The 22,454-nt window shown below is 46.9% G+C and overlaps 1 protein-coding gene across 1 annotated transcript in view; it reads left to right on the top strand.

The window, feature by feature from the left end:
• The window catches only part of FADS2 (fatty acid desaturase 2), a 64,321-nt gene that overhangs the window by 33,093 nt on the left and 8,774 nt on the right, over window positions 1-22,454 (top strand). The window contains exons 5-6 of the mRNA XM_015409378.1: window positions 1,002-1,127; window positions 20,755-20,815. Of these exons, the coding sequence (XP_015264864.1) occupies window positions 1,002-1,127; window positions 20,755-20,815 (187 nt within the window). The remainder of the gene's footprint in view (window positions 1-1,001; window positions 1,128-20,754; window positions 20,816-22,454) is intronic.

The following is a 22,454-nucleotide window of genomic DNA, read 5'->3' on the forward strand; positions in this document are numbered from 1 at the left end:
AGGCCTGTATATAGTTGAGTGGTTTCAAAATAAATCCCTTTTACTGTTGACATTGGGAAGTCCCTCTGTACCGCCTAGTTCCCCCAGCTGCTTGGACACGCTAGGAGTGGGTTGGGGACTCCCTGAGGAGGAGAACAAGGCAAAATGGCCAGTTGCCAACTCTCCAGGGGAGCCCCGAAGATTGCCAGGAAGCCCCGAGGTGGGTTCCTAGCGACCATCAGAGGGAGGTTAGGAGGCTGTCCCGCCTAACCAGAGCCCAAGACACGGACAGTGGTGGCAGCAATACCCGGAGGCAGTGGTGAAAAACTGCCCCTTCAGGTGCCAGGTCAGGCAAAGGAGGGGTGGGCAGAGCAGGGCCTGCCAGCTGACGTGGGCCCGTTCCGCCACAAGCCCCACTCTTCTTTAACTATTTTTACTCTCCATTAAGATATCTCTTTAGGGTTGATATAAATTTTCAGCACAAAATATGGGGCTAGCAATTCCAATTATCCTTTTTTTTTTAGGGGGACTATGCAGAGGGCAACTAGCGTGCAGCTGTTGCTTTTCCCTTGCAGCCCAGTTACTTCTGCTCACTTAATATAGCTGGAACTCCCCCCTCCCCACAGGAGTTATGCCTGAGGTTCCCACCAAACACTTAGATCATCTCTTAGGGAAAAAAATATTTATTTTCTTCCCATTTTCCCTCTTCACTCAGAGATAGATGGAAGGGTTTTTTTCTTTTACTGAACTTCTTCCAGGGTATAGGTCAACATACCTGTCTCTTCTCTGCCTTTCTCCTCACACCTGACTGCTTGACCAAGACATTGGATAATACCGTTGGAGCTTTCAGGTAAAGACTGAACCTGTATAATAGGCTTTCAACACATTTTTACTACAGTGGACTTATGTTATATTGAATTCCTTTGTTGTGGGCATGAGTGGCTTCTACAACATGGAGGTGACAACACACAAACAGAAGTCAGAGTTGGCTGTGGACTGCCCATGTTTTCCTCCTTCAACAGGGTGCCTCAGCAAACTGGTGGAATCACCGGCATTTCCAGCACCATGCCAAGCCAAACATCTTCAAAAAAGATCCAGATGTGAACATGCTGCATCTGTTTGTCCTGGGAGAAACACAGCCAGTTGAGGTAAGGTTAAGGGGATATGAAGTTGAGCTGAGTTTATTTGTGTTTTTATTTAGGGAATGAATATTCCATCTTTCTGTGCAACATTGTGAGTTGGATCCCACAGAGGATTTCTGCGGACAAGGAGTGTGATTTTCCCCTTATTCTTGCTTCATGCTCTTCTTGGAGGGTTCCCTGTGCTCCAGGAAGAGCATTTGAGGAGAATTCACATATGAGTAAGAACATAAGAAGAGCCCTGCTGGATCAGAGCAGTGGTCCATCTAGTCCAGCATCCTGTCTCACACAGTGGCCAGCCAGTTCCTCTGATCGGCCAACAAAAGGGCATAGAGGCTGAGGCTTTCCCCTGATATTGCCTCCTGGCTCTGGGATTCAGAAGTTTAGTGCCTCTAAATGTGGAGGTTCCCCTCAGTCACCATGGCTAGTAGTCATTGATAGACTTATCCTCCATGACTCTATCTAATCCCCTTTTAAAGCTGTTTATTCCTGGGGCCATCACTACATCCTCTGGCAGTGAATGCCACATTTTAATCCCTCTCTTGGTGTAAAGTAGTATTTCTTTTTGTCTTTCCTGAGTAAAATAACTGTTTGGAAGAAAAGAGCAGTGTTTCTTTGTTTTCAGGTAATGCACCCATGTCATAGCAGGTGCCGTCCCAGAAAAGGCATTTCCTCTTGTGAAAGTGAGGAAAGCTGCCTCTTCTAAGAAGGTGCCTTCCATCCATGGGTTTTGTAAATATTTAAAAATACTTAACAGTTTAAAAAAACCCTGTCTGATTAATCAGAGATACTTTTTTAATACATTTAAAGATTTTGAAACAGATCATCAAACTGATTGATGAAGTACTACAACACTACATCTTTTGTAGTAAATTCCCTTATTACATTTCCAGCCACTTCCAGCTCTCCCATTGGCTGCACTGTGGACTCCCATCAGCCATTGGCCCATCAACCGCCACTCAAGAGTAATCGCGTGCCATTGGCTGGGTGCTGGGTCCGCTCTTCTTTCCCACCCACTGCCACCTCAGACATTGTTTCCTGTCAGAATAACTGCAAAAAGGCTGTGTCTCCCGATGAAGACACTTCTCCTGCTTTGCTCCTGTGGGACTAACCTTTCCCTCTGGCTGTTGCTAGGCAACCAAGCTTGGTTCTGTCAGGAAAAAGACAAAGGAATGAAGCCCTTTCCAGGCCTTTGTGGGGAACTCATTGGGGCCAGTCCTGACTAGGGTTGCCAGCTCCAGGTTGGGAAATTCCAGGAGAATTGAGGGGTGGAGTGAGGTTTGAGGACGGGTGGGACCTCAGGTACAATGCCATAGACAGGCTGGAGCCTCCAAACCAGCCATTCCCTCCTAGGGAACCATTGTTGCCAATCTCCAGGTGAAGCTGGATATCACTCAGAATTACAACTGCTCTCCAGGAGGGAAGGCAGAAGTCAGCTGCAGTCAGAGGGACAGATAATGGTAGGTTGATGGTTGGCTGGGAAGGAGAAAGCATTGCCAACTCCAGGTTGGGAAATTCCTGGAGATTTGAGTGGTGAAGCCTGGAGAGTGTGGGGTTTGAGGAGGGGTTCAACCTCAGACAGGTACAATGCCATAGACTTCACCCTCCGAAACCAGCCATTTCCTCCTGGGGAAGCATTGTTGCCAATCTCCAGGTGGGGGGCTGGAGATCACTCAGAATTACAACTGCTCTCTAGGAGGGAGGGGGAGGAGATGGAAAGCTGAAGTCAGAGGGGCAGATAAAGGTAGGTTGATGGTTGGCTGAGAGGGAGGGTTGCCAACTCTTCAGGTAGCAGAGATCAGTTCCTCTGAAGAAAATGGTGGACTCTGTGTCATTATACCCTGCTGAGGTTGCTACAGCAAATTGACGCTGAGTGCCCAAGGCTGGGGCACTCTCCCAGAGGCTCTTTCTAGTGCTCATTGTATTTATTTCCATAACAGGCCTTATTCCTAGTTCTACATATTGTAGCTTTTGTGTTGATGGAATGTGTCACTTAATTGCTAATGATGAATTCAGATGACACTGAATCACATGAAAACATACTTAGAATATCACTTTGGAGCTGGTTGCTTTCATAGGTGGTCATTTGTAACAGCTGCCAAATGGTGAAGCCAGTCTTACTTCAGGCTTGCTAGCTCCTTATTTCCAGATGACAACAAAGTTGCCTGTACAGCACAGCCAGTTGCTACCATTTTAAGCTAAGTATGTACTTAGGGGGAACTGCGGTGGCTCAAGTGGTTAAGACGCTGAACTGCAGGCTGTGGAAGGTCAGTAGTTCAGCAGTTCGAGACCCGGGTGCTGCATGATGGAGTAAGCTCCCATCTCTAGCTCCAGCTCCTGGCAACCTAGCAGTTCGAAAGCAAGAAATTGCAAGTAGATAAATAGGTACCACTTCGGTGGGAAGGTCTCCGTGTGCCTTGGTGTTTAGTTATGCCGGCCACATGACCACGGAAACATCTTCGGACAGTGCTGGCTCTTCAGCTTTGAAAGAGAAATGAGCACCGCAACCCTAGAATCGGATTCGACTGGCTTTCGAGCAAGGGAACCTTTACCTTTATGTACTTAGGGCAATGTAAATCTTGTGCCTTCTGATACTATACATGGTGGACATGCAAAGTTTATCCCTGCTTTCCATCTGTTTTTCCCCAAACCAAAAAGTGCAAAAACCTTCTAAATCATGGTAGACTGCCACTATACTATTGAAATTCACTTTCAAAAAGATGCCCACTATTATCTGGTATCATTCTGGTAGTCATGGACCACTACATAAGCAATTTATATCCCGTCCTCCCAGCCAAAGCCAGCTCAGGACGGCTTACATAAAAACAGATAAGTTACATTAAAACATAAGTTACAATTAAAACAATTCTAAAACCATAATAAAGTACTAGTAGTCGTTGTTCATATGATGGTAGCAGCCATTATTCAGAGTTCAAAGCTCGCAGTCAGCTCACAGTGTTCATTTTGATCGTCCTTGCAGTGCTTGCTGCTCTTTAGGCTGTTGGTGGCAATTTCCAGAATCCAGGGCCCTCTCACGTTCAACCATCCAGTGTTCTTCATTGGTGGTGGCGGCGGCTCCCAAAAGCCTGGTGGAAGAGCTCCATTTTACAGGCCCTGCAGAACAGTAAAAGGTCCCGCAGGGCTCTGATCTCCTCTCGGAGCTCATTCCACCAGGATGGGTCCGCCACTGAGAAAGCCCTGGTCGTCGACAGCCTCGCCTCCTTAAGACCTGGGAGGGCCAGCTAGTTCTGAGCCCCTGACCGCAGTGCTCTCTGAGGGACATGTGGGGAAAGGTGGTCCCTCAGGTATGTAGGACCCTGACCATGTAGGGCTTTAAAGGTAAGAACCAGCACCTTGAAAAGAATCCAGTATCCTATCGGCAGCCAGTGGTTTCAAGGTGCTGGTTCTTACCTTACCAAGGTGCTGGTTCTTACCTGTCGATGACCAGGACCAGGGCCTTCTTGGTGGTGGCCCCATCCTGGTGGAACGAGCTCCCAGAGGAGATCATAATGAATCCGGTATGCTATCGGCAGCCAGTGCAACGCCTTCAGCACAGGTTGTATGTGTTCCCATCTAGAGAGCCCCATCAGAAGCCTGGCCACAGCATTTTGCACCAGCTGCAGCTTCCAGATTTGAGACAAGGGCAGTCCCATGTAGAGAGTATTACAGTAGTCCAGTCTCGAGGTGACCATTGCATGGATCACTGTCACCAGTTCGTTGCGTTCGAGGAAGGGAACCAATTGTCTGATCAGCCGAAGATGGTAAAAGGCCGATTTGACAGTGGCTGCTACCTGGGCCTCCATAGTTAAGGAGGCATCTAGGAGCACTCCCAAACTCTTAACCTCCAGTGCTGGCACCAATGGTGCCCCATTGAAGGTCAGGAGCGGGATCCCTAACCCCGGCCCGCTCCAACCCAGGCACAAGGACCTCCATCTTCACTGGATTCAATTTCAGTCGGCTCAGCCTAAGCCAACCAGCCACAGCTTGTAGCACCTAGTCCAGATCTTCTGGTTTGGAGTCAGACTGACTGCCCAACAACAGATAGAGTTGGGTGTCATCCGCATACTGGTGACAACCCAGCCCATGCCTCTGAGCAAGGGGGCACATATAGATGTAAAAAAGCATCGGGGACAGCACTGCCCCTTGAGGTACACCACAATCCAGTGGGTGTCTCTGGAACAGCTGTTCCTCTAGCGTCACTCTTTGTCCCTGACCTTGGAGAAAGGAGGCAAGCCACTGCAAGGCCAGCCCCTGAATTCCAATGTCGGCAAGGCAGTGGATCAGTAGCTGATGGTCAACCATGTCGAACACTGCCGACAGGTCCAGCAACAATAGCACTGCCGATCCGCCTCAATCCAGATGCCTCCAGAGGCCGTCCGTGAGGGCAACCAGTGCCGTCTCCATCCCATGGCCTGGGCAAAAGCTGGACTGGAAGGGATCTAAAGTGGAAGCGTCATCCAAAAAGCCCTGTAGCTGAACCACCACTGCCCTCTCTATCATCTTGCTGAATAGGGCAAGTTAGAGACTGGCTGATAGTTGGCCAATTCAGCCGGGTCTAAAGATGGCTTTTTCAAGAGAGGGCGGACCACTGCTTCCTTAAGTGCCTCATGGAACAGTCTCTCCAAGAGGGACTTGTTGATAATCTCCCACAAGGCACCTCAAAACCCCTCATGGCCAGCTTTAATTAGCCATGAAGGGCACAGATCAAGGGAGCAGGTGGTAGAGCGGACAGTTAGGGCAGGAACGCACCGGAATGGAGTTCCGGCTGGCTCCCAAGCTGGCCACGCCCATCAGAAACTCATCAGCATAATAGGCCACACCCAACAGCAGAAACTCATTAGGATTGGCTACATTATGGGTGTGTGGCCTAACATGCAAAGGAGTTCCTGCTACCAAAAAAAAAAGCCCTGGGTTTTGACAACGAACAAGGTAAACAGAATAAGAAGCAAAAGGTGGGTGTGGCCTAATAGGCTAATGAGCTGTGCTGCCAGGGGTGTGGCCTAATATGCTAATGAGTTTCTGCTGTTGGGTGTGGCCTGTTATGCTAATGAGTTCCTGCTGGGCTTTTTCTACAAAAAAAGCCCTGGTTAGAAGCAATTTGTCTTCTTGAAAGCTGTCAGTGAAGGGGAGCTCACCACCTCCCTAGGCGGCTGATTCCTACTATCCAGCCGGTACCTTTCTGCATGTAATCTAAACCCGTTGCTTCAGGTCCTATCCTCTGCTGCCAACTGGAACAGCTCCTTGCCATCCTCCAAGTGGCATCCTTTCAAATATTTAAAGAGAGCAATCATGTCCCCCCTCAAGCTCCTCTTCTCCAAACTAAACATTCCCAGGGCCCTTAACCTTTCCTCATACGACTCAGTCTCCAGACCCCTGATCATCCTCGTCACTCTCTTTGGCACCCTCTCAATTTTGCCCACATCCTTTTTGAAGTGAGGCCTCCAGAACTGCACACAGTACTCCAGGTGCGGCCTGACCAAGGCAGTATACAGAGGGTCTATAATTTTCTGCAATTTCGATGCTATGGCCCTTTTAATAGAACCCAAGACTTTTTTGCCACCGCATCACACTGACTGCTCATATTTAGTTTACAGTCCACCCTTACCCCAAGATCTCTTTTGCATACACTACTCCCCAGAAACGTATCCCCCATCCAGTATTTGTGCTTGACATTTTTGTGGCCCAGATGTAATACTGTGCATTTATCTTTGTTGAACTGCATCCTGTTTGCAACTGCCCACTTCTCCAGAGTATTTCAGGTCTTGTTGAATTTTATCTTCTTGGGCGTTTGCTACTCCTCCCAATTTGGTATCATCAACAAATTTAATGAGTAGCCCTTCTACCCCTTAATCCAGATCATTGATAAAAATATTGAAAAGTACTGGGCCCTGCAGCACCCCACTGGACACCTCCCTCCAATCTGATGAAACGCCTTTGACCACCGCACTTTGGGTGCGGTCCTCTAACCAGTTCCCTATCCACCAAACTGTCCTATAGTCCAGTCCATAGTCTTCCAGTTTTCCCATCAGAATGTCATGGGGAACCTTATCAAAAGCTTTACTGAAATCCAGGTAAATAACATCAACAGAGTTCCCACGATCCAGTAAGCTCGTCACACGATCAAAGAAGGAAATCAGTTTGGTTTGTGAAGATCTGTTGGGGACAAAACCATGCTGACTTCCCCAGATCACTAAGTGGTTCTTCAGATGCTTACAGATTGGTCCTTTTAAAATCTGCTCTAATATCTTCCCAGCAACAGAAGTCAGACTGACCAGCCTGTAGTTTCCGGGGTCGTCCTTCTTCCCTTTCTTAAAGATTGCAGTAACATTCACTCTTCTCCAGTCTTATGGCAGATCCCCAGTCCTCCAGGAGGCCTTGAAGATGATGGACAGAGGCTCTGCAAGTTCATCAGAAAGTTCTTTGAGCACTCTTGGGTGCACACCATCCGGCCCAGGGGATTTGTATTCGTCCAGTGCAGCCAGGTGCCTCTCCACAACCTCCCTGTCAATGTCAACTGGACACTCAGGTGTCCTGTCATGTCCTCTATCATCTCTAGATGGGCTCGAGTTCTTCTGGGAGAAAACAGAGGCAAAAAGTCATTAAGCCTGTCTGCTTTTTCTCTGTCCTCCACTAGAGTTTCTCCTTCTACTCCCAAAAGTGGTCCAATTTGCCTCTTTTACCTTGTATTTCCTTCTCACATCTGTAGAAGTTTTTCTTATTGTAGCCTCTGAGTTCGTTGAAGTTGGCCCTACAAAAATCTAACCTACGATTCTGGCTACAAACTTCCTTGATCCCCCACGGCAACTGGAATTCAAGGAGGACATGGTCACTTCCCCCTAAGGTCCCCACCACCTTCACCCCATTTACCAGTTCTTCCCTGTTGGCCAATATTAAGTCCAGTATGGCTGAGCCCCTAGTAGCTTCCTCCATCATTTGAAAAAGGAAGTTGTCAGCCAAGACCGATCAGGAAGTTGCATAATTCTTGTCGCTTTCTTGAGGCTGTCTCCCAGCACACATCGGGGAAGTTGAAGTCTCCCATTATTATAAGGTTCTGATGTCTGGATACTCTACCAATCTATTCAAGGAGGACAGCATCCATTTCCTGTCCCTGGTCTGGCGGTCTGTAGCAGACTCCAACAACAATACCCTTTGTACTCCCCTTATTTCCACCCATATACTTTCCATGGGGCTTTCAACCATATTCTCCAGAACTTCCTGACAATCTAGCCCTCTCTTCATACAGTGCCACTCTGCCTCCTCTTCTACCCTTCTGGTTTTTCCTGAACAACTCATACCCATCCACTACCACATTCCAGTCATGAGAATCATCCCACCACATCTCAGTGATTCGTGTTATATTGTAGCCCTCTGTTTTCAAGAGAATCTCAAGCTCTTCCTTCTTATTACCCATACTACAGGCATTGGTATATAGGCACTTGTAGCCTTGTACCTTTGTTTGACCTGTCCTACCCAGGTGGGCCCCCACTGTTTTCACTTCTTCACTGAAGTCCCCATGTTGATCATCCCCCTCCCCTTGCAGCTTCAGTTTAAAGCTCTCCAGATTAAACTCTCCAGGTTCTTTCCGAACGGTTTCTTCCCTGACCTTGAGAGGTGAAACCCTTCATGTGCTAGAAGGCCTTCTCTAAGACAACTTACCTCGTGGTCCCAGAACCCAAAGTACTCCTGCCGGCACCACCATAGCCAGCGATTCACCTTGAGTATGGTCTGTTCTCTTCGCATTTCTCTTCCTATGAGTGGAAGGATAGAAGAGAATACCACCTGTGTGCCCAATGCCTTCAACTGCCTTCCAAGAGCTTCATAGTCCTCTTTAATTTTCATGATGGTATCCGCGGCCGTGTCATTTGTCTCCACATGAACCAGCACAAACGGGCACTGATCAGTAGGTCTTATCAGTTTTGGCAGTCGGTCTGTAATATCCTGAATTCTGGCCCCAGGTAAGCAACACATCTCTCGGGGTAGGGGATCTGGCCTGGACACATTACATTTCATTCACCCTGAGCAGAGAGTCCCTGATGACCACCACTTTCTGTTTCCTTCCACTTCCGTGCGGCACCATGCCCTCTTCACTCTCTTTTCCAGGTCTTTGTGGCTCTCCTTCCATTCTCCTCTCCATCACCCTCTCAAGCACCTCAAAATGATTCTTGAGCTTCAGTGGACCAGAGCATCGTCTTAGTCGGCATCTTCGGGTTTGTACTATAGAACTGAGAGGAGTCTCAGAAAGGAGATTGACCCTTCTTCTCCTTGACATTCTTCTTCATGTGTTTGCAGCGTTCCCAGGCTCTTGTCAATAAAATCCTCCCCTTCCTTGATTCCTGAAGGGTGGCGGATCCTCTCCTGCAGGCTCTGAATGTTCTCCTCCAAAAGCCTGACCAGCTTACACTTCTGACAAGTGAAGTCCGTCTTCTCTTCCGGGAGGAAAACAAACATGGCACACTCCATGCAGGTGACTGGGGAAAGGGGCCTTCAGTCAGTCGACATCATTGCCATCCAAGTATATTCCAAGAGTACTCTGAGCAGAGTTTCAGGGCCTTCAGGCAGATCCTCAGGCTAAGAGCCACAGGCCAAGAGCCCTTTAGTTCAAATGTCACCTCTGCCACAAACTCACTAGGAGATATTAGACAAATCATGCACTTGTACGTTTAAAATGATAATCAATGCCAAGACAACAAATGCTGCCTTTTGTAGCTAGATAAGAATAAGTTAAAATTTTAATATGTAATTCCAAGAAACCTGGCTTCTTCCTTTGGATGCCAGGATATTGTTGCCGTGTGTTACTCCGATGATAAGAAAGTGTGTCCTTTAGTCAGAAAAGAAAGCTCTGACCAGAAAAGAACAGTTTTCATCTGGTGAAAATCAATGCAGTAACACACAGTTGCACTCCCTGTAGTGGTTTATACCAGCTGGAAACCTGTGACGTGGTTGCCACAGCAACTAATAGGCTGAAATGCTCTACATGCCATTACAGGACATATTAAAACACTGTAATTAAATCCAGCACCTCAAGACAAGATGTGGAGGGAGGGTTGCTAATAGGGCTGGTGTTAATGGAGGCTTAGTGTGTGGAAACAAGCAGATGAAGTTCTTCTTGCCATAGAGGTAAATAACATCCCATTAAGATTCTATGTAAGGATTTTTTTTCTCCAGGCAGCTGGCGACCTTTTATGGTGGGGGAGAGGAAGTGGCCCTAGGGGAAATAAATAAATATAAAATGTTATAATAACTGAGACAAAAATATCCTAGAATAGTTGTTGGTAAAGATTTTAAACAGCAGCTAAGTGGGATGAAGAGAGACAAAGGAAAATAACACAGTGCTAAAAATGCCTCCAGGAGCTGCGGTGGCTCAAGTGGTTAAGATGCTGAACTGCAGGCTGTGGAAGGTCAGTAGTTCAGCAGTTCGAGGCCCGAGTTGCCGCATGACGGAGTGAGCTCCCGTCTCTAGTTCCAGCTCCTGCCAACCTAGCAGTTCGAAATCAAGAAAGAGACCACCTCACATGTCTCTTGAGAAACCTGTATAAGGGCCAAGAAGCGACAGTTAGAACCGGATATGGAACAACTGATTGGTTTCGCATAGGAAAAGGAGTACGACAAGGATGTATATTGTCGCCTTGCTTGTTTAATATATATGCAGAGTACATCATGCGAAATGCTGGCCTAGATGAATCACAAGCGGGAATTAAGATTGCTGGGGAAAAGATCAACAACCTCAGATATGCAGACGATACCACTCTGATGGCAGAAAGTGAAGAGGACCTAAAGAGCCTCTTGCTCAGGGTAAAAGAGGAGAGCACAAAAGTGGGCTTGAAGCTCAACATCAAAAAAACTAAGATCATGGCATCCGGCCCCATCACTCCTTGGCAAATAGAAGGGGAAGTCGTGGAAGTAGATCACCGCAGACTGTGACAGCAGTCATGAAATTAAAAGACGCCTGCTCCTTGGGAGGAAAGCGATGGCGAACCTAAACAGTCCGCATGGTCAAAGCAATGGTATCCTGCCAACAAAAGTCCGCATGGTCAAAGCAATGGTATTCCCAGTAGTCATGTATGGCTGCGAGAGTTGGACTATAAGGAAGGCCGAGCGCCGAAGAATAGATTCTTTTGAACTATGGTGCTGGAGAAGACTCTTGAGAGTCCCTTGGACTGCAAGAAGATCAAATCAGTCAATCCTAAAAGAAATCAACCCTGACTGCTCCCTGGAAGGCCAGATAATGAAACTGAAGCTCAAATACTTTGGCCACCAAATGAGAAGGGAGCACTCACTGGAGAAGACCCTGATGCTGGGAAAGATTGAAGGTCAAAGAAGACGGGGACGGCAAAGGATGAGATGGTTTTCTGAGTTAAATTCGCCCATTCCTGTCCACTTAAGTTCACTGATTCCTAAGATATCAATGTTCAATCTTGCCATCTCATTTTTGACCACGTCAAGCTTACCTTGATTCATAGATCTTACATTCCAGGTTCCTATACAGTATTGTTCTTTGCAACATCGGACTTTCCTTTCACCATCAGACACATCCACAACTGAGCGTCCTTTCGGCTTTGACCCAGCCACTTCACTCTTTCTGGGGTTACTTGTACTTGCCCTCTGCTCTTCCTCAGTAGCATATTGGATGCCTTCCGACCTGAGGGGCTCATCTTCCGGCGTCATATCTTTTAGCCTTTTGATACTGTCCATGGGGTTTTCTTGGCAAAGATACTGGAGTGGGTTGCCATTACCTTCTCCAGGGGATCACACTTGGTCTGAGTTCTTTGCTGTGGCCTGTCCGTCTTGGGTGGCCCTTCACGGCATAGCCCGCAGCTTCATCGAACCGCGCAAGCCCCCTCGCCACGACAAGGCAGTGATCCATGAGGGGGCAAGCCTGCAGTACAACCTGTTTATTTGAACCTGACCATGCTATAAAAAAGCTCCGAGCATTCACCGAAAACAGCAGTGTACACAATTAAGAAAGTGACGTCTCTTGACCATCTCATGAAGACCCCAAAAGGGCGTTCAGGAGGTGGTGCCAAACAACAGAACCTGGACAATATTTATTCCCTTCTGCAAGATAATATAAGACATACATCAAACATCCCATGGGAATGTCATGAGCGCTCCAGTAATCAGAGCCTTCCCCTTGATGGCACCATAAAACCATAAACTTTTCCTCCCTAAGGGTTATCAGTTAGGTCAAAGCCTCTGGCCAGAACAGGTGAGGTATAGACAAAAATCTCTTGAGATCCAGCCTTGGGACTTAGTACATTTTGGCTAAAGGAATGTGAGGTATGTGTGGGAAACCATTCATTCACAGCCAGGCACTGTTTTGCCACTAGGAAGCAGACATTGGACACACTGCAGTGTTTCATGGGAAGAAACCAAAGTCTGCTTTTGCTACATCTGTTCAATATACCTTATACATAAATGGCCAAGTCTCCCTTAATCCAAAATTCTGCCACATTTTTCCCCCTTGGAGACTTGGTTATTTATGGCTCTATTAAAATTTAGACCATCCGTCCCAATGAATTTTGGGGCATAGAGAGGGTAGACAACCCTCCACCAAGTAAATCCCTCTGTCTTTGTCTCTCTCCCAGCAAGCCAATCCCCCCTCTTTCTCTCTCCCCCAAGCAAATACCCCCATCTTTCCCTTTCTCTCTCTCCCCCAAGCTAATCTCCCTTCTTTCTCCCCTCCTTTTCCCCTAACTTTGAGTCCAGCAGCAGTGGCAGTGCCTGGGAGGCTGAGCCAGTGCAGGCTCAGACACAAAGCCACCCACTGCTTTCCACCCCTCTTCGCTCTCTGCTTCCCAAAAGCAGAAAAGCCTGCGAAGGCCTCGTTGCTAGGTAAGCCATTGCTAAGGACAGTCACTTTCCAAGGAGAGAGAGGGAGGGGGAGAGAAGGCTCCTTGTCTTTGGCAAGTCCATTCTCTGTGCACAAGCAGAAAAGGCTGTTGTACTTTCGGGGGGATTTAAGTATCCCCCGTATCCTTTTTTAAAGTTTTTAGATTTTTCTGTATACTTGAGGACTGCCCCAAGTGTGCAGGACAATCACTTTTCCCTCCATGTGCCCCCGATCTGCAGAAATAAGTATCCACACACAGGGGGCCATGTTGAGAATTAGATATATAGATGTAAAAGGGACTGTGGGAAGGATACTTGGAGCTGGGCACTCCATTGGAGGGTCAGGCAGGCCAGTCTCATGGACCTCTAGAAGTCAGTTGGATGATTCTACAACAAAAGACTTAAGGATATTTGAGAGGTGCTGAATTTCTGCTTTGCTACAGGGGCTAGACTGTCCCTGGCATCTTGCATTGTAACAGATTTGGGTTCAATGAGACTGTTAGATGAAGTATAATGGGCCAAGGAGATGTGATCAAGTTTAACGTCTGTTAGGGTTGATATAGATGTAGAAGTGTAAGGAGGAGGAGACTCCTTGGCACTCTATTCATATGATGGTTTTGGGGGGTAAACTAGACACTAAGGTATCTCCTTTTGGCTGGAGAGATGAAGTTCGGGTCAATGAGATCTTCTTGGACTCTGCAAGTTTTGTCCTGACCCAGTCTAATCTTTTTGTTATTGCCAGTTGTTCTGGTGTAGAGAAAGTTGTAAAGGAGTTGAAAAGATCTTCTTTAATTGAGTTTTCCGGGTAGGCACAATCCTGGCCAGTTGGAGATTCTCTGTGTCTGGGTTGAACAGTTTAAGGTTTCCACCATGATAAGACCTGATAAAATCCTGCTTTTTGTAAACAAAGTTCTCAAGTGTTTAACAACTTGCCTTTTGGAATTCCAGGCAATAAACTGACCTCTATAACAACAGATTGTTAGACAAACTTTGCTTAGGTGTAAAACCATTTTGAAAGTCTCCTCCCTTGAGCTAGGTTGTTTCAGCTCTGGATCTGATGTAAATCTTAGTTGTCATTATACTGCTGCCCAATTGGTCTTCATTAGACTTTTCAGTAGTTGGGCCAGTAGGTCCACATGCACTTTCCACTGTCCTTGTAAGTTGTTTAGTGTTAAAGTTTAGTCAGTGCAAGAGTGCAAATACAAGCTTCACTGCCTTGGCAGTCAACATTAAAATCTCTTCCACAGTAATTTCAGTACCCTCATTGTTCTCCATTACTTGTGGGGTGATATCATCTCCCGATACTTCCCCATTTTTATTTTCCTCCAAGTCAGAGTTGTTAGCCAGAGGTGTAAACCAGTTGGCAGTGGGCCCGTTAATTACAGTATTCTCTTTCACAGAAAAATAATCCTTAATTCGTTTTTGCTTGGATACAGGAAGTGATGTTGTATCCTCTGAATCCCTTGAACACTCATATGCCTTCACGGCTAAATTATCCGAACAATAACTCAGCTTTGAGAGGTATTTCCTCTTAACAAAATGTTATGTATGATGCACAAGACTTATTGTTTTAAAATAATTTGGTTGTTTAAATCAGTAGCTTATAAATTGTAGCTTAATTTGCACCCAGTCTCTTTAGTGCCGGACGTTTCCTTCCACAGAGGTGTTTTAGATAAGATTACAAGGACAGTGTTATCTATAGCTTTCTTCAAAGATAATGGGAGAGGCAATACTTGTAAGGTTAGGCAGAGATAGAAAAATAGTAAAAATATTGATGTTAAGTGGAAAAGTAGATATGAAAAGGTCAACTTGCAAGAGTCTCCAGCAGGTGTTTATCTCCATGCCGTCATCTTCCCTCCTACCCCTCACACTGGGTTCTAAAAGCCATCCAGTTGGCGTACTCTGCCTCCAAGATCAATTGCCCATTCCATCTCAGGGCTCACTTGGCCAAGTCTTCATCTTCCTCTGCAGCCTTCTTCAGCAGTGTCCCCTTGGACAGAATCTGCAAGGCTGCCACCTGGTCCTCCCCATCGACGTTCATCAAGCACTGTGCAGTTGATGTCAATTCCAGATGGGATGCAGCTGTGGGGAAAGTGGTTTTCCAGTTCTTATTTTGCTGAGGATCTCTCTGGACCAAGGACAGCCCCTCTCCCGTTCTCAGATGCTGAACTCACAGCCACCTGGGGGCCTTGGGGTTCTCACCAGATCCTGGTCCTTTGTTGAGGCCTTTTGCTTCTGAGTTCCCTTTGAGGATGTAAGCAGACACTCAGCAAATACTCCCAATACAGCAGATTAAAAAATGCTTCTGTCCAATGTTCCCTCTAAGCTGTGGAGTCTTGTGAGCAAAAATTCTACTCTGTGAGCTACTGGCATTAAAGTTGTGAGCGAGCAATTTGGCTACTGCATAAATCAGTGTGCTCTGGAGCCATCTTTCCTGAGCTAAGACAAAAATCTGTGAGCCGGAGACTAAAAAACTGTGAGCTAGCTCATACTAACTCAGCTTAGAGGGAACACTGCTTCTGTCTTTATTCAGTCATTCGAGTAATAAAAAGTGTTCGCTATGCAGGAATCACTCTTAAATCATGACGATGGCAAAAAAAAACCCCTCCATCTGCTTGTGCTGGGCAGAGGCTGAATCTCTGAGACATCAAATACCAGCAGTTACCAAGGCCTCAGCGTATGTACCTGCTCTCCGGTATCGCTGCCACCGCCACTCATAGCTAGCTGACAACCAGATAAAAGCGTCTTATGCCCTGGTCAAGGCCACCAGGTGCTTTTAATTAATGCCCGGCCCAAAGAGGCTGCAACTAACCTGTAAAAACGTACCGCTTGATCGCACTTAATGAAAGCCTCGAGGGCTGAAGGTTCTGATCCTTACACCTCCCCCACTTCCATCGACAGGGCCAAGAGACTGTGGCGGTGGAGTCACACGAACAATGAAAGATAATATCCAACTACAAAGCAAGCATTGTACATAAACCAAGTAACAATATATGCAAATGATAATGATAAAATTTAAAACCGTTCAAAGGCCGAATTAAACATGGCATTTTTCAGCAGTATGGAACTGGGAATACATGGTAACAAACACATTTTCTGGTATCTATACAAAAATCAGCTACAATATTATCTGTCTTCCCTTTAGCATGGATGGAGAATCCTGTGAGGGGTCAGGGCTCACCCCAAAGACTGTGAGGTTACTCTGCTTTCATCCGGTATCTAGATCATATTGCATCAAAACAGTCCTACTGGGACCATCTGGGAGTAACTTTTTACAGCCCATTGAAAAACTTGGTGATTGAACGTATTGTTGGGCAAGCAGATTTTCATAGCATTTACTGTGCCCTTCAATTGGAAAACATGGTTTTACTTGCACACCAGGTATTCTTGCACTGCACCTGGCCTCTGTCCCTCCCCCCTTCTGTCAACCTCTCTAAAGAGGCTACTTCAGCAAGGCCAGCAGATGAATTTACATCTCCAGGTCCACACAACAAATTATAAACACACTGATTCTTAGTCCATTTGGATGTCTTAAGCAAACAGCTAACCACTTGGAAGGTCAGTAGTTTAGCAGTTCAAGACCCGGGTGCCGCAAGACGGGGTGAGCTCCCATCTCTAGTTCCAGCTCCTACCAACCTAGCAGTTCGAAAGCAAGAAATTGCAAGTAGATAGGTACCACTTCGGTGGGAAGGTAACAGCGTTACGTGCGCCTTGGTGTTTAGTCATGCCGGCCACATGACCACGGAAACGTCTTCGGACAGCGCTGGCTCTTCGGCTTTGAAACGGAGATGAGCACCGCAACCCTAGAGTCGGATTCGACTGGCTTTCGAGCAAGGGAACCTTTACCTTAACCACTTGCACCCTCTGTTTACAACCCAGTGGTGTAGAACTGCCTGCTGCTTGTCCTCTGAAGTTGGCACCCTCATATCTCAAAGGATATTCACTTTGAGTTCCGGGGGGGGGGGAGTTGTCTCTTTGAATTCTAAGCCATGGGCTACTTCCCCCCCCCCACTCTGACTCTCCCTCTCCTGACCGACAGAGAGAGGAGCATTGGAGGAATCAGCACTGCAGGCTCTCGTTTGCTTCTGAATTAATTCTTCCTGTTCCAAAAAAGTTGCCGTTTTAGCTTCTACAGCCTGATCTCGAACCTCCATATGCCCCAACAGCTTCTCAGCACCCCAGTTTATTTGTTCATGATTTGCACTCTGATGGAAATGATCTGGGCAAACTAGCTAGTTGATCTCTACCCCAAAACGCCTTATCCTCTGCATTCTGCTCAGGACTCTGAGGATTAGATTGCAGGAGTGTTTTAAAACTACTATCTTCTGGGGGACTTTCTTAAGGCTGTTTGCAAAAACTTTGTTCTAGGGCAAGGTATGGGTAATTGCTGACAGCCAAATTGCTCTTCAACTCTCCCTCGCCCCATTTCAACATCACAGCTAGCCTGCATTAGGTTTACATATGAAGGAATGTAGTCTCCTTGCCATTTTGATTACCTAACACCTCCCATAAAAATCCTTTCTTTAGCAGGCTGTCCAGAATCTGGGGCTTCACTCTGCTCTTTCCTGACCTCAGTATCTCTTGCTGACCAACTCACTCCCAGCACATTTTTACTCACAAACTGAGCCTGCAGAGCTTCCCTCGAAGCAACCTCTAAACCCACAGTGGGCACACTACCCCCTTTCTCCTCCCAGTCCTCTTCAAACACAACATTCTGTAGAGAGGCTAAACCTTGTGGTTGACTAGCAACCCTTTACATTCTCAGTTGCTGTGACTTAGTCCTGGTAAACCCTTGTGCGCTGCCGCTTCTCTGCTCTTCCCATGACACTTCAGCTAAAGATGGGAGCCGGTGTCTGAATGTTGGTACCGACACACACTGCTGAATTTCTTCCTGATGTTGTCCTGAAGACCAGGTGGGCTGCTCCTCATCCTTAAGTTTGGGAGATCTCAACTTGGCCCGTCTGTCGCCTTGATCTTGAGTCATATGTTTCTGCAGCGGGGCCACTTGCTGAGCATTCTGCCCCAGTATTTGCATTGTTAAGGTGCAGAAATGCTGAATCAGCTCCTGCCCAACTAGAGGGGCCAGGGGCCATTTCGTAGAAAAAGAGGTGCAGGAGCTCATTAGCATAACTCATTTGCATACCTCATTTGCATATGCCACACCCCTTGGCATCACCGGAAGTGTGTCAGAAGGCAACACCCACCGCTCAGGCTCCACTGGATTGCTAGCTATTGGGGGGGGGGAACGCACAGATCTGTCCTCACAGAGGAGGGCTTGACTTCCGGTTTATGGCGGCGCGCTAGCAGTCGCACCTCCCAGGGGTGAGGCTGCGCTCCAGCCGAAGAAGGGGGTGCGCAGGCTCGCAATCCCCCCCCCCCCCGGGTGATTTTTTAAAACACCCTTGTACCTGAATAACACTTGGTCTTAAAGGTGCCACTGGACTGTTCTGGATTGCTAGCTGTGTGGGGGGGCGTAGATCTGCCCTCACAGAGGAGGGAGAGCTTGTACCTGAATAACACTTGGTCTTAAAGGTGCCACTGGACTGTTCTGGATTGCTAGCTGTGTGGGGGGGCGTAGATCTGCCCTCACAGAGGAGGGAGAGCTTGTACCTGAAGGTGGGCGGGGGGGGGGCTCTGCAACTTACCTGGCTGCTTCTTGCTCCTCGTGGCCCAACTGAGGGGTGCTGGGAGCAGGGAGCGGGGCTTGTTGTATGTGCCTGCCCCCTGGCCTCCTTACTGCCGGAGCTCCGCTCCTGTGCGCTCCTGCAGGAAATGACTCCTGAGTGGGGCTCCTGACTGATTCTGCTGGTTGAACAGAATTGCCCCTCCTGCTACTCCATCCTGTGCTGTTTGTTGCATGAGGTCCTGAGCCTGATGTACTTCTGTTAGCCATCTGGTTGCCGTCCAGCACTGATAAGTGTCTTAAAGGAGAACACTCCAACAAGCCTCCAGTTTGTCTCTGATCCTGCCACAAAGGATCATTCTCTGACCACTGAGCTTCCCTCCTGCTGCAAAATGAACCTGTGGAGGCAGCTTCATTGTAATCCACAAAGCATCCATTAGCAGCTCTCAAAACATTCTCCGAAGATGAACGGGAGCTATAGGGCCTCTCAGTAAACACGACCCATCTTTCAGAGGCACCAAGCCTGTCCATCATGTTGACTCCAAAGCTCCAGTCATTAATGGGAGAGACCACCTCCTTATTCTGGCTCATCTTTCCCAGCCAAAAAACCAAACACTTGCCTAATTGCCATGCTTTCCCAGGCCAAAGGTTTTGTCACTCAGTACTGCTGGTGCTGCAAAATACATCCTCAGTTGCAAAGCGCTGCTACCATGTCTGGACCAAGGACAGTCCCGCTCCCGTTCTCAGGTGCTGAACTCACAGCCACCTGGAGACTCAACTGAAATAGATCAAGAAAACGTGTTTCATTCAAGAAAATCTGTAGCTGCCCACTCACCATTTGGTCAACTACCTTTTCCGCCTTGCTTGAACATTGGCTAGCCAAATGAGGCATAGGCAAACTGATGGTGGCCACATGTTGTACTGAAGTGTGTTGTCTGAAGGGTCTCTTCCTGTTTGTTCATTACAACTTAGTGCCCTCAAGTTCTTTAGTAAAGTAAAACAATAATAAGGCAGCAAAGTCATGAAGTCATAGAATGAAATGCAGGTTGTGGATTACAGTTTTGAATGCCATTTCATATAAACTCTTATGTTCAGATAGAAAAAATGGCAAGATTCTACTCACTCTCTTTGCTTGGCATGCTCATTTTCTATTTTCAGGGAATATTTAACATAGAAAAGTATTCCAGAATGATATCCTTCGTGGTACTGAAGTAGTGCAGTCTGTTCTGCCGTCTCATCCCCCTGTGTGTCTGAACCAGACCTCGTTTTTTCACTCCCTTGATTTCAAGCAGATTTTTGCATCATAGAGAAAGTTGCTGTTTAAAATGTGTGGCCTGTTTTTGTCAGTCCTCCTCTCAATCCTCCCAGCAATCAAAAAGATCACCCTTTTTTATCCTGATGTCCCACCATATCCAGAATGGAAAAAGCCAGGCAGAATTTCCTATGTGCTGTGTCCACCTGTCATTCACACAAAAAAGGAATATTAATGTCGATTGACCTCAAAAACAGTTTAAAGCAACCTTGCAAACAGGGCCATGGAAACTACTAGCCTGCCAAAATCCTGACTAGCCTACATGCCCACACATACTTTTTATGTCCTAAATGGGGGGGATAGGGTTGCCAAGTTCAAATTTCCTAATAGTGGGGGGACTCCTGGATATCCCTGGGAGTCCCCTGGCGCACACGCCGCAATCACGTCACCCGGAAGTGATGCAATTGCGTCGCGCAAGTTGGGGGCAGGGCCACAATCTTCCGAGGGAAAACCATTGAGTTTTCCCTCGGATGATAGAGTATCCCCCCACAACATGCCCGCCGCGATTGCATCACCTCCGGGCACATCACACACACTGGGCACGTCACACGCTTTGGGGGTGGGGTCCCCCCCCGTGGCCCAATCCCCACGGGCGGGGAACGGGCCTCTCGGGAGGGGGTTTCCCTGCACCCCCGGGGGGACTTGGCAACCCTAGGGGGGGACCTTCTTTAGTAAACGGTTCCACCTGGTTGCCTGGAGGCAATTCTTCCTTGCCAAAGGAAACTTGGTTTTCAATATTAAATGGAAGTGGTGATATAATTAAAGAAAGGTAACATAAGAATAGATCTTACATTATGAAATTGTTCCCATCCATGGGTGTAAAGAGTTAAGATAACCCTTTCTCTTCTCCCCACCCCGGCTTTCTCTTTCAGTATGGAAGAAAGAAACTGAAGTATTTCCCTTATAACCATCAACACCGATACTTCTTTTTTGGTGTGTATCTTCATTTCATTCTTCTGTTTCCATATATGCAGAGAAGGCAGGAGACAAGATAATATTTAAACACAGCTATTACCTAGATGCAGGAGTGCTGAGAAGAGACTAGGCACACAAAGTAAGGGGGCCTTGAGGTTGTGGAATAGTAGCAGTGTGCCTATTCCACTCAGATATCTCACGTATGTGCTGAATGTGAGGAATGGTAGGGGGTGCTTTGTCTGGGAGTTTGTGGTGGATCTCGGCATCCCTGTTTATATCCTATCCTGCCCCTAAATGTGTAAGTAATCAGACCCCTTCCACATATCTGAAGTGAAGGAATATGGTAATGTCCCTTTCAACAACCACACTGTGTGTTCTCTTCACTGCTTGTGTTTTATTAGCTTTAAGTCATAAATGATGCAAGAACTGAATATCAAGGTGGACAATGGCGGCTTCAAAAAAAGATGGATCCCACACAGAAATTGTGTTGTTGTTCTTGAGGTGTGAACAATAAACATAATTAAACTGGGTAGAAAAAATGCCATTGAAGGCTAAGAAAAACAGGGCCAGTGAATGTCTCCTAATAGCCAATTCAGAGCTTTACAGCAAGCATGTTAACAAGAGTCCTCTTGATAATATTGCGCTTCAGGTGTGGGGGTGTCATGTTTAAATACTCCCCCATGTCAGATCTTGGAAGCTAAGCAGGGTCGGCCTTGGTTAGTATTTGGAAGGGTGACCTCCAAGGACTACCAGGATCACGAGGCAGAGGCAGGCAATGGCAAACCACCTCTGAAACATCTCTTGCCTTAAAAATAAGTCTAGTCTGCCGTCTAGCGGTGCACAATGCTAAAAGAGCTAGAACTGTTGGCTGCCAGACAATCTTAGGATCTCCTGGCTATTCTACACACAATGCCATCCGATAATTATTGTTAATTATTATTATTATTCCCCCATGTTAAAAATCCCCTTCACATATTTCAGAGAAAAAGCCTCGGCTTAAGACTATTTTTTTTTTAAAAAACAGGCTTTTAAATTTTTCACGCTTTCCACTTAAAATTCAGAGCTTTTTCCAATAGGAACACTTGTGTTTCTAAAAAGCAGTTGATTGCCTCACCCCTAATGTAGCCAGTCCTCCAAGAGCTGACAGAGCTCTTTTTACAGGGCTACTGTAAGCTCTTGGAGGATTGGCTGCATTAAGCGGGGGTGTCGCCTAATAGGCAAATGAGTTCCTGCTACAAAAAGAGCCCTGCGAGGTGCTTTTTCCAAGATCATTATTGCCCTTATCATGCGTATAAATAATTCTGAAAATATCCATAACAATGTACTGGCAGGCTGCTTAAAGGGTGAGTGAAATAATAACAATATGAAATTATTGTTTATTTAAGACAACTTCGTTATACATGGGCAAAAGCCTCTGAACCAACTGCTGGTTTTCAGCTTATACATTTCTGATGACAACCATTCCTAGATACTAAAAATGTCAGAACCACAGGGTGGTTAGAGGTTTCATAGGGGCTCCTAAAGGTAATGGGGAAACGATTGTTTTCCCATTCCCTTCTTTGAAGCCCTGCCTAGAAATGTGGCAGCCCCAGCAGGCAAACAAGGCTGGCTGTATCCCTGCCGAGCTTTCTACACGAAGAGAGAATTTGTCATGAGG

This window comes from Gekko japonicus, unplaced genomic scaffold, assembly GCF_001447785.1.
Source record: "Gekko japonicus isolate JY-2015 unplaced genomic scaffold, Gekko_japonicus_V1.1 scaffold730, whole genome shotgun sequence".
NCBI lineage: Eukaryota > Metazoa > Chordata > Lepidosauria > Squamata > Gekkonidae > Gekko > Gekko japonicus.